We start from the raw sequence: 12,625 nt of genomic DNA, 5'->3' as shown, positions 1-12,625 counted from the left end.
TTTGTCCTGTATGCAAAGGGTGACATTTGCAAATGAGGCCGACAGAAGAACATTAAGCATTCTTTTTGTAGAATGAACTGTCCTTAGTCATAATGTTTATTAGGCATATTCATCACAAAATATGAACTGTGCCCTTTTTGTGTACATGTTGTGCTTCCAGTCTCATAACTGTAGGAGGGAGGCTCTGAGCAAAATAGAATCATAAAATAGTTAGGGTTGGAAAGGAACTCAAGAGCATCAAGTTCCAACTTCCCCGCCATGGGCAGGGACACCTCACACTAGACTGTATCACCCAAGGCTCTGTCCAGCCTGGCCTTGAACACTGACAGGGATGGAGCATTCACAGCCTCCCTGGGCAACCCATTCCAGTGCCTCACCACCCTAACAGGAAAGAACTTCCTCGTTATATCCAATCTAAACCTCCCCTGTTTAAGTTTTAACCCATTACCCCTTGTCCTACCACTACAGTCCCTAATGAAGAGTCCCTCCCCAGCATTCCTATAGGCCCCCTTCAGATACTGGAGGGCTGCTATGAGGTCTCCACGCAGCCTTCTCTTCTCCAGGCTCAACAGCCCCAACTTTCTCAGCCAATCTTCATACAGGAGGTGCTCCAGTCCCCTGATCATCCTCGTGGCCCTCCTCTGGACTTGATCCAACAGATCCATGTCCTTTTTATGTTGAGGACACCAGAACTGTACACAATACTCCAGGTGAGGTCTCACAAGAGCAGAGTACAGGGGCAGGATCACCTCCTTCGACCTGCTGGTCACGCTCCTTTTGATGCAGCCCAGGATACGGTTGGCTTTCTGGGCTGCAAGCACACACGGAAGCCAGCTCATGTTCATTTCTCATTGACCAACACCCCCAAGTCCTTCTCCACAGGGCTGCTCTGAATCTCTTCTCTGCCCAACCTGTAGCTGTGCCTGGGATTGCTCTGACCCAGGTGTAGGACCTTGCACTTGGCATGGTTAAACTTCATGAGGTTGGCATCAGCCCACCTCACAAGCGTGTCAAGGTCCCTCTGGATGGCATTCCTTCCCTCCAGCGTATCAACCAAACCACACAGCTTGGTGTCATCAGCAAACTTGCTGAGGGTGCACTCAATCCCACTGTCCATGTCAGCGACGAAGATGTTAAACAAGACCGGTCCCAACACCGATCCCTGAGGGACACCACTCGTTACTGGTCTCCAGCTGGACACTGAGCCATTGACCACAACTCTTTGTGTGTGGCCATCCAGCCAGTTCTTTATCCACCGAGTGGTCCATTCATCAAATTGATGTCTCTCCAATTTAGAGACAAGGATGTCGTGTGGGACAGTGTCGAACGCTTTACACAAATCCAGGTAGATGACATCAACTGCTTTACCGCTGTCCATCAGTTCTGTAGCCCCATCATAGAAGGCCACCAAATTGGTCAGGCAGGATTTCCCCTTAGTGAAGCCATGCTGGCTGTCACCAAGCACCTTGTTGTTTTTCATGTGCCTTAGCATGCCTTCCAGGAGAATCTGCTCAAAGATTTTGCCAGGCACAGAGGTGAGACTGACTGCTCTGTATTTCCCTGGGTCATCCATTTTCCCCTTCTTGAAAATGGGGGTTATATTTCCCTTTTTCCAGTCGTCGGGAACTTCACCTGACTGCCATGATTTTTCAAATATGATGGCCAGTGGCTTAGCAACTTAATGTCTGCCATAAGCATTTTTCTCAACCTCTTATACTGCCTTAGACTTGGGTTTTAGGCATTGTTAAGCCCTACACTGATGATCTACAAGTACATAATCACTGCTGAAAGCCTGCTGAGCCAACTTGCATGTTATCCAGGTTTCAGCATTCTAACTCTCAGTAAAGCTGAAATTTTGATGTGAGTACTTATTTCTTGGAAAAGCAGCCTGATTTATATTTCCTTGGTCTACATTGCTGTCCTCAGAGTGCAGTGCCGGCCTACCTGAGGGTAACTTATGCAGAATTTTCACCATTACACGATGAAATGTATGCCTAATGGAACTTGGTGAAGAATTTCCATGTTTCATAATCATTGAAAAGTTATGCAATAGTATCCAGGGATGTCAGAATCAATGAGCATAATATTATCATCAGGGTAAATGCTCAGGGATGCTAAACACTGAACTAAACCAGACTCTTTATTCTGAAAAAAGAAGGAGCTTGGAAGTCTTTCTGAAATGGTACTGTGGCAAATTGTGTCCTAATGTAAGAGAATGCAAGAAATCTCTTCTTAGCCTTAATCCTGCCAAATGAGCACAGCATGCCAAGCTGGGAGGGGTTTTTGGTTTTGTTTTCTTTTCCTGTTTGTTTATGTCTTCTCTTAGGGGCAGGAATTTTTCCTGGAGTAAATATTTTATGAGCTACAGATGCTTTTATTTACAAAATGTGTTTGAAAAGATCCTGGCCACAGGAAGAATCAAAGAGCAGGGGAAAGCGTCTTTGTTTTTAATGTAAAGCTTTTTCATAATTAGCAGAAACACTTATATACTGCTGCCTTCATGGCTTGCTGCCTTTGCTGCTTCTCTCTCCCATGAGCTTCCAGCTCCTTCAAACATGTTTCCTGCATTTACTTTTACCTACAGTGATTTTTGCAGTTTCATAGCTGGCTTGTGAATAGGCCTCAAGTTTTGCATCTCTTCTGCTTTTGCCTTTATTTTCAGAAGAGTTTAATTGCTTTTACACTTCTGATGAAGGGTATGTGCAGTTTATGAGCCTAAAAATGTTTCATGCTGTCTGAGGTGTGAGAGGAAGGAAGCAGGGGGGCATTGAATCATTTTGGGTGAAAATGGACACACAGGAATTCAGTTTCTGTTAATTTTCACCTTTCTTCCAGCACACAGGCCTGGGTCTCTGTCTGTAAGTGCTGCCCTTAGGAAGTAAAGGATGATCCTGGATGTAACCTGTGCACTGTATCTCCTGATATACTGGGTGTGCAAGGGAGAGGAGATGCTTGGTCTTCAGTAGACATGACCCTATTTGTTCCCCCATCTCTCTTCAACCTCCCTGTGCATTCCCACTCCCCCCTGCCCTGTGCCCTGAGGGACATACAATTTCCTTGTGCCATTGGGCAAGTGTCTCAATGCAAAACTACCAAACAAGTTGCTGTGAAATTACCTAAACCCCAGGTTTACCAGCACGTCTGCTAGTCTGCAGACACGGCCAATGTTCCTGCTCTCAGTTTAAAGTAGGAATGAGATAGCTCACTTTCCAGTGAAAGCAAGCTGGCAATGCTGCATCTAATATGGGGTAGGAGCATAGGCGTTCAGGGAAACTCCCTATGTGACCCTGCTTGCTTTGTGAGTGTTTTTTGTTGCCATGTCCTCAGATAAGCTCTTGAATGCATTGTCTCCAGCCTGTGGTTGTTCTGCTCCCACTGCTCAGGTTTATTCTTGTAAGGACCGATTTTTTAATTCAGTGATAGGGCTGGCAAACCCCAGTTTCCCTATGGACAGAAACACACTTTGTGTGAGGTACCTCTATTCGCTCCAGCTTTTGTGGATGGTCTCAGTTTCTCTGCCTTTAAAGGAGGCTGTGCTCTGTCAGTGTTTGTTTGTTTTGGTGTTTCTATGTTGATGTTTTTATTTAAATTGCTCCACATGTTGCACTCTCAGGTAGCCTAACCTTCTTCCTGCATTGCATTCAGGCCAATTCTAAAGGCTGATACGAGTTCCTCTATTTTTCATACTTAGGTAATGATTCACTTTGCTTTCATTTACACGTGTATCCATCTATCTAAATGTCATTGATTTATATTAATAAGTAGAATGAAAAGGCTTTCTGACACAGACACACAGGAGTGTTATTAGTTTCACTTAGAGATGGAAGATATTCAGCAAATGGGTGAGTAAAAATGCATGCAGCAAATGGAGCACTTGCTGAAGTGACTTGCTGAAGGAGGTGTGCCCTTCCTGCTGCTGCCCTGGGGCTAGTGCCAAGTGCTCCTATATACAACTGTCTGGAGGAAGATGGCAAGGAGGGAGCCTCTTTACGTGTCTGGCTGAAAACAGGGTACGCTCCACTTAATTCATAATAAACGGCAGTCAGCCTTTTATTTAAAGCAAACTTTAAATGCTAACCCCATCAAGGAAAATTTGTCTTAGCACCAAAATAGCACCATCACCTCCATCTTGACCAAGTCCTGCAGTGGTGGTGGAGAGAGGCCGTGCATGTGTTAGTACGGTCATTGTGGCTCTTTGGTGCATGTTGCCATGCATGTTCTTTCTCCAGTGCTGAATCTCCTCTAAGCAGGGGGAAAAGCTGCATCTGTTCAAGCAGGAGCTTTGTTGCCAAGTGTCTGCTTCAGAAATGGTCTTCAAGAGCCCCGTGTTTGCTCCCTAAGTGCATGGGAATGTATATTGGTAACAGCTGAGGGTCAGTAGCGGTTACTTGTCTGGATGGTGCAGTGCCGTGATTCAGGCAGTAGCATTGCATGAGAACAGGCTTCTGATTAGCAAATCCCAGCCTGTTAGTCAGCCCACAGGGAAGAGGAGACAGTCATCTGGCCTGTTTCGTGTGGATGGGCTATTGTGTGGCCCTGACCAGCAGAAAAGTGGGCCAGAGGGCCCTGGGAGGCTGACCTGCCTGGCAGCATGGGCGCTGAGCCTGCTCACAGCTCTGGACTCAGTGTCCCATCAGGACCAGGGGTGGTGGAAGCACAGAACAAGGGTCAGAGCTTTTACTGGCAAAGAGAGGGGGTGAAGAAGCCAAAGGGACTTACTAAACCACCATGAAAGAGCCAGGCTCTTCTCAGTGGCAAACAATGAAAGGACAAGGGGTAATGGGTACAAACTGGAACACAAGAGGTTCCACTTAAACCTGAGAAGAAACTTCTTCTCAGTGAGGGTGACAGAACACTGGAACAGGCTGCCCAGGGAGGTTGTGCAGTCTCCTTCTCTGGAGACATTCACAACCCGCCTGGACACGTTCCTGTGTAACCTTATCTAGGTGTTCCTGCTCCGGCAGGGGGATTGGACTAGATGATCTTTTGAGGTCCCTTCCAATCTCTAACATACTGTGATACTGTGTGTGATTAAAACAATACACGAGTAACTTGGTCGCAGGTGGGAGCTGCTGTGCGGCTGCTGAAGGCTTCATACTGCCCCCATCTCCTGGTATGGCTGTGGTGTGCTGAGTGTGCCGCTGCGCTGGGCCCAGGCTGGGATGCCCAGGACCTCCCCCTAACACACCTGGAGGTACAGGCACGGGGACACGCTGTGCTTCTGAGTGGTGGAGCTGCAGTGTGATGGGTCCCACATGGTGCCCAGGCTCCTGCCCACAGCCCCAGCACTAGCGTGCTCCCTCAACAGTCCCTGTTAGGTTTGCTGCACAGGTCTGCTGCTCAGCAGCATCCTGAAGGTAACGTATGCCCCAGGCACAACCCTGAAGTGTTTTCCGATGGTAAGAGGCTGTACCAGCAGCTGCAGAGACTGCCTGAGTGCTCATGGGTGGATGGCTCCTGCAGAGCTGTCACCGGCCGCTGGTCCCTGACCCAGCTCAGTGTCACAGCACAGCCGTTGCACTGTGCTGCTGCCCGGTGCCTGCCCTGGCTGGACAAACCAGCTGCCCCAGGGCTAGCGCATGCCTGAGCACATACCCAGCTCCGCTGCAGCAGCTCTGCTGGCCCACAGCCACTGGGATGGAGGGCTAGGCCCAGGAACATGGCAGCTTCTGGAGTGCTGATGAGTATACTGCACAGTTATGTGTTTGCTGTGGAAAGCAGGGCATTCCTGTAAGTCACTGTCCAGCCTTATTTCCTTTGTTTATTGTAACAGCTACAGGAAGCAATCTTTCTCTGCCAGCAGTGAGGCAGCACTGAGCCAGCAGTGAGCAGTGATAAGGATGCAACTTCTGCATGTGGTCTGCCCTGCAGTTGTGAAGCACAACTGTGCTGAGCTCAGGTGGGGAGGACACACAAAATCCGCATGTTCCTGTAGGAACAGTGATAAGCGAGCTACTGCACAGTGCATTTTGGAAAAGGTGTCAAGTGTTACATTCCCACTTAACACCAGAGTGGTAACTGGGTGCCACGGATGGCTCTTCTGCGGCAAGGACAGGAAAGATTGTTGGTGCTGGAGGTGACACTTAGTCTAAGGCATCTCCCCCCCTCCACTTTCTGGGTCAGATCAGGACTTCAGCCAGGAAGCGGAAGCTGTCTTCCCTCAGGTGCCACCCTTGAAACCTTCTGCAGGTGTGACCACGCTTTGAAGCTCCAACTGTGTCTTTTCAGTACTGAGATGTAGGTTCATGATGGGCCTGTGAGGGTCCCCCACCCATCAGACACAAAAGAAGCAAACCAGGGTGCTGCTGAGGGCAATGCCAGAGAAAGCCGGGTCACTTCTTTCTTGAAATGAGCCTGGGGGAGCAGGCAACATTATGCCCCGCTCCTCACTCTTACAGAGTTCCTCAGAATGGGATTTTTGGACACGTTTAGGTAGTGCCCAGACTCTGCCTTCTGTGGCTACTGCTTATGTCAGCCTTACACAACGCTGACTCCGGCACACAAGGGATGTAGGAAATTTTGGTTTCTTTTTGTACATTATGTACTAGAGAAATGCAGCATTCAGGCACAGCTGGGTAACAGAGAAAGACATTGAAAACTGATCATAATGTAAATTGTAGAAAGCAGACTTTATATGACAATAAACATGCAGCTTGAAAAAGAATTAACATAGTGTACTGGTATTAAAAACACATTTCCATGCAGAGACAGCTTACGCAGCAGTTTACGAGTTTAACCTTAGGCCGGAGTATGCAAGCCCTTTAAAGCTGGCATTCAAATTACCAGTAGCTTAATCAGCCATGCTTACTTTAAGTACAAAGTAACATCTGACTTAATGTTTACATTCACTATCCATCCCATCCAGCATCAAGGCACTTTCCTAGTCAGTCTGTCTGTCTCTGTCCCATGCCTCCACTCACCTAGATGCACACAGCACAGCAATATTCACTACCAGTAGCCCTGACAATCTCCTTAAGCATAAATAAAAGCAGCTGGGTCCCAGACAACCTCACGCTGTATCGAAGTGCCCGTCTGAATGTGACACTGTAAACAAGACTGGTGTGTTAAAAAAACATGGCAAGTTGACTGGATCCATAGTGAATGTGCTTTGATGTGAAGAAAAGCGGTAGATGTTACAACACTGCAGAGAATGCTCGTCTACCTCGCCTGCAGCTGCCGGAGAAGAGCAGCTGGTGCGGGGTGCAGAAGATGCTTCAGTCTGAGTAGGAGGACGTGGAGCTTTCCAGCCATCTGTCGACAGTTGTGCCATAGGTGTTTTTCATCTGTTACAGAAGTGTGCTTCTGCAGAGTATTACTGACTCTGCTGCGAATATCCCCTTCAAAGTTGGCTTTGCAAATAGACACAAGTACTGACTAAGGATGCATTCTGGGAGGCACTCACTGCCCACCCTCTCTCTGCACTGAAATTAAGAGTGGGGGGAAGTAGGCGATTGTTGACATGTGGCCCTCAGTCAATTTTATATTTTACAAATGCACCCTTGTGCATTAAGTCAGCACTGCTTTCATTTTCAGGAATGGCTCAGATTGCACAAGTATTACAAAGGAAACAACAAGTGAAAGTAAGCACACAAATGCATTTTAGTGTTTCTTTTTTTTTTTTTTTTTTTCTTAGCAGATCCTTTCAATTCTAAGGAAAAGAAATGGAAATCTGTGAATTCAATGCAAGATACTAAATTTTACCCTTCTCCAGACTTTTGTACTTACACTTCCACTTAACTGCAGTTTTCTGGGTCAATAGCCAAGCTGAAGACTCTGCGATTGGCTGTAATTCCCAAATGGCTGCGCGAAAAAGGACTTGACATTTTTGTTATAAACTGCTTCCAAATAACATTAAAAGCAACTCTTGGAATTTAAAATGGCTACATGTACCAATCCTAGTAAACAGAGGTTACAAGGGATTACTGAAGATTTACAATCCATCAGTCAGGAGAATTTCTTAACATAGTTAAAGGAATGTATCCAAATAACAAACAAATGTCTCTGGGAAAATAAACTAGTATATTTAGTCCCACTTAATGCACATAAATTACAATTTTAAATGTGCATGTCCTTGTACAGGGCTGACTATTAACACTCTGTCAGTCTTTGGAGTTTCAGATCCCACTGTGAAGTCTGTACCATAGCAGCATGTATTTATGTGGGTCTTGGATGTTCAAGACCTGGCACTAATCAGGCAAGTTCAGTTACTTAAGTTAAATCAGTATGGATATTCCCACATACTGGGCATACTCATTTAAGTTTTAACCATTCAGAGCTGCTCATCATTTACAATCAAAGCTGAAGCTGTAAAACCCAACACAGGCTTCTCCAGTGCCCAGGAACAGGACTCAGCCCTCACACACAAACTGCCTCCTCCTCCCAGAGCCAAAGGTTTTTCCCAGTCCTAGTGATAAGCGTTTTGATACGCTGCTGTAGCACAAATCATGCTTGTTACAAACAATCTTGAGTAAAGCTTTGAAGAAATAAACTTGATTTCTTTTTTCTTTAACAAAGTTCTGAAGAATTTTTGCTCTGCTGTGCTTTGCGCTGCCAGGTTAAGGCTTAGCAGGCAGTTTAGTTCGCTATGGTCAGGCATATGAGACAGTCCCAAGACTTTTAGTACGTTGGAAGGGGATATTCCCAGGTTAACTGCCCTGAATGTGAGCCAACACACCCCAGAAACAACCTCCTGTTCTAACAGAAACACCACAACAGAACTATTGAGATAAATAAATTCACTTGTCTTATAAACTGAGGAGCAGTTAGTCAGCCTGCACTTAAAAGATGTTTCAGGCATGCTAATACAGGAACAATACTCTGCATTTCTACTAGCCTGCTTTCCCTGCCACCAAAGTAAAAAGGTCTTCTCTCACCCCCACCTGAAAAATTCCAGTCCAGGAAATCAAGATGGACATGGAAATGGCAATACTGAAGTGTGATTTCATTTTAATAATGCCTTTATTTTGTAAAGTGCACCCTAGTTACTGGGAGGGGAGAAATCTTTTTCTTTAGTCACTATGTTAGAGCCAAGTTCAGAGAATTTAAGTGGATTGCTATCATTACATTACAGACTCTCTAAAAATCTGTATGCAACTGGTTGGTACAATTAGATTGTTACAATCCAAAGTACAAAATCAAATTAAACCCTGAATACTGCATGACATAATATTTGGCACATAAGTTTACAAACAAGCCGTAAACCCGTTATTCGTGTAAACCTGTACTGTGGCTTCAACAACCTATTCACCCACCAGCATCTCCTGCTTAGTCTTTAGCATTTTATCCCTAGATAAATGCACAAGCCTTAAAGATGTAACTCTGCCAGACAGAATTCTTTCTAGGATACACTCCTATATAATTCTGTGAGTTTATCAGCACTGGCCCATAAATTAACAAAGAGGGATGCCCGAAGTGACAGGCCAGAACTCTTTTTAGCACAGACCTTTAAAAATGAGAATCTCTTGACACTAGTTGTTTCATGTTGGAAATGGCCCATGGAACAGCAACTGAGAACAAAATGCCTTCCGTTTATACAACGGAAAGGAAAACAGCAATTTCAGGAATAACTGAAGTTACCCCTCAAATATAACATATGATATCAAAAGTTAGTAACACTGAATCACAATTAAAAAAAAAAAAAAGAAAAAAAAAAGCCATCAGTGTGTTTTTGAAGACATCTATACCTTTGAAGCAATGTTCAGACTAAGCAGCCAGGTTGTGACCCACAATATCTCAGTGATGAGGAGGAGGATTAGATGCATATGGCTGCAGGGCAGTTCTAATAGGCATGCACACTCTTTCAACAGAGACTTCCCCTTTTACTTGTGGTTTCTGTAGTCACTATGAACTTTGCATAGAGAAGAAAACCCATCCCCCAGTAAAGTAACTGCTACTATTTTCAAAGAGAAATGGGTTCTGACAAAAGAATGCTCCTTCAGTCTCTGAAAACCCCCCACAGATGGTCTCTGCTGTCTGACAGCACTGTTCTCACTATGCCCTTGCTCTCTGGGAGAGAGTTTGAAGGTGCTGCGGTGGAGTAGAGAGAAAAGGGGACTGGTTTGAAGAAAGGTGTAGTTACAGTAGGCTGCAACATAGCCTTTTAGTTTAAAAAAGTGCCCAGGTAAAAAAAATGCCACTGCGAGACAGGAAATGTGGAACAATTGAAATGCTATTAAAAATTCTGCATTCTTTATCTGTTTTAAATAGTCCAGAGCTCAAGAGGTAATCTCAGGAATTTAGCATTGAATTTTTATTACAAAAGCAGAAGTCATATGTGAACATTTATATGTACACCTGTCCTTCCACGCAAGCTGGCAGACGAGGACAAGGCAAGTTGAAATGATACTGACACCTGCTTTTCCAGGGCCTTTAGCAAGTGCTTTGCAGAACAGCAGCACAAGAAGTCACAGAAGAAAAGGTGGCCTTAAATACATAGTTCTTTTGTGAAGGAGAACCAAAATCCTTGTTTTATTCTCACAACACAGCATTTAGTGTTTTCAAATAAGGTTTTATTAGTGTCAGATTAGAAAGCTGACTAGACTAAGTTAAAAAAAAATGCAAGAGTGCCATAAAATTCCTAGTTATCACTGGAGAAGGGGTTTATTTTAATGTAATTTCATTTTTCCTTAACCCCTACTAGAGACAGTCTCCAAGAAATGCATTTTCTTCAAAAAAAATGCAAACTGTATGAAACAGGGTGAAAGTGAGAATAAAATTAAAGAATTTTAACAACTACGTAAGTGTTGTGGCTCATGACTGCTACTAGAGAGCAATTAGAAAAATGGTGAAAACTTACAGCTTGTTTCTTGCTTCACAAGCTGTAATCAACAAAGGTGCACTTAATAAACAGAGGCAATTTAAATGACAAGAGGGGTATGGTATAATCTGACAGTGACTTGGGTAGAAAACCTCCAAGTAACTGTTAATTAGTGTTTTCATCTGGATTTTTAAACTTTTGAATACAAGACTGAATTATTGTGCGTCAAGTTGCAAGGCACATTTTTAGGCCAAATTAGTATACAGTTCATCTGCATGCATATCTAAATGTAGGCAGAATATCAACTGCTATAGTAGCATTCAGAGTCAAGCAATCATGGTGTTTCCCTATGTGCACACCATAGCAAGTTCTATTTAATTGTTCTAATTTTTAAGTGGGGATGGACATGATTTACATGTCTGGTAAACGGGAAAGAGACACTGGGTCAAGTAAAAATTCAGAAAATCAGTCAAGGTACTGAAAGCGTACAACAAGTATTCTTTGACATTAGAATACTAAACTTCAGTCTTACTTTTGCACAAAGATGCTCCAAGCAACTAAAGCTGGCTTTTTAGACTTGTACATGGTCACAAATCGAAGTATTTCTTCTAGGTCTATTGGCTGATAGGATTAATTGAAACTTGCCATTTTCAATTACGTGTAAATCTGATAAGATGCAAAATCCCCAAGGTAGCACAAAGGCTTATTCAGCTATCCAGACAGAAGATTTTATGTAGTGCATAAAAGTTAAGTCTTCAGTAGGTCTGGACTGTGAATCTTCCACAAAAACAGTCCTTGTTGTACTTTGTCGTATTACTCTTCACTCAATTTCAATATTTCTATCTTCATTTAGATAAAAATACCTAGCTTAATTTATCAGAAACACAGGAGAAAGTGTGAACAGGCACTAATGAAGGCCTAAAACAGAGCCAGTCTCTTCTCTCACTGTGGCATATAGCCTCCTTGTCTCACAGTCTGTGGGAGGTAACTTTTTGGCATTTCATGAACTGATGGTGGATTTCCTTCCACTATTTCAGGTACCACATTTTGTCCTTCAGTACTTGCCTGTAAAGCATCTGATACAGCAGCTTCCTGGGTATTTTTTTCCAGCCCAAGGCCCAGTAGCTGTGAACTCTGACCTGAGATCTGCAGCTGTGCAAATCCAACAATATCCCCCTCATTAGTAGAAGTGATTTGCTTCATTCTTTCAAAGCATGGCCTGTCTGTGTTGGTTTCATCCTGAACACCATTTTGTTTGAAATACTGCTGCCTCTGTGTTGCACTGTCACCTCCTCCAGTGTGATCCTCCGATCTCTCTTCTGAATCTAGCAGTGGCTGAGTCGACTCAGACCTTGAAAAGACTTGCACAGGTGTTTGGTCTCTGTAGCCGTTAAGTACTACAGTTGAATACTGTACAGTGCTTGAAGTGTTTTGTGTAGTTTCACCTTCATCACTGTCAGAGACACTTTGCCTAGGAGAAGACATGCATGAGGACCCTCCAATACCACTGCTGTGCCCTTCTGAAGTACTTTTTTCCTTTTTAAGTAAGTCAAAGGGTTTTAGATCTTGTTCTGAAAAAGACTTCTTGTCATCAGCTTCTATTTCTACGACGCTTACATCTGTGAAGCTACCTTCTGGATACATCTGATCTTTGGAACTAAAGTTATGCTGAAAGAGAGACATGGATGTTGCCTATGAGGAAGGTTGTGTTCAAAATTAAAAAATCCCATTAAATACCTGAATTTTTATTCCATAATTTTTTCAAGTTTCTTCATTTAAGTTTTTCCTTACTAATTTTGGCAGTATCTCCAAATTATCTGTTATGAAGGATTGTCACTTTTGTTTCCAATACAAAGCCTTACTTAAGCA

At 43.9% G+C, this 12,625-nt stretch overlaps 1 protein-coding gene across 2 annotated transcripts in view; it reads right to left on the bottom strand.

Annotated features, from left to right (window-relative positions):
• Nucleotides 1–6,610: 6,610 nt before the first annotated feature.
• IL6ST (interleukin 6 cytokine family signal transducer) overlaps nucleotides 6,611–12,625 on the bottom strand; it is a 34,299-nt gene continuing 28,284 nt past the window's right edge. For both annotated transcript variants that reach the window (XM_061372079.1, XM_061372078.1), the window contains exon 16: nucleotides 6,611–12,424. In XM_061372079.1, coding sequence (XP_061228063.1) covers nucleotides 11,699–12,424 — 726 coding nt within the window. In that variant the 3' untranslated portion in view covers nucleotides 6,611–11,698. The remainder of the gene's footprint in view (nucleotides 12,425–12,625) is intronic.

Source organism: Neopsephotus bourkii, unplaced genomic scaffold, assembly GCF_033783945.1.
Source record: "Neopsephotus bourkii isolate Nb327-2 ecotype Australia unplaced genomic scaffold, CSIRO-AGI_Nbou_v1 NB_1594, whole genome shotgun sequence".
NCBI classification, from domain to species: Eukaryota; Metazoa; Chordata; class Aves; order Psittaciformes; family Psittacidae; genus Neopsephotus; species Neopsephotus bourkii.
Note: the sequence above shows the minus strand (reverse complement) of the source record. Positions and strands in the feature narration are given on the sequence as shown.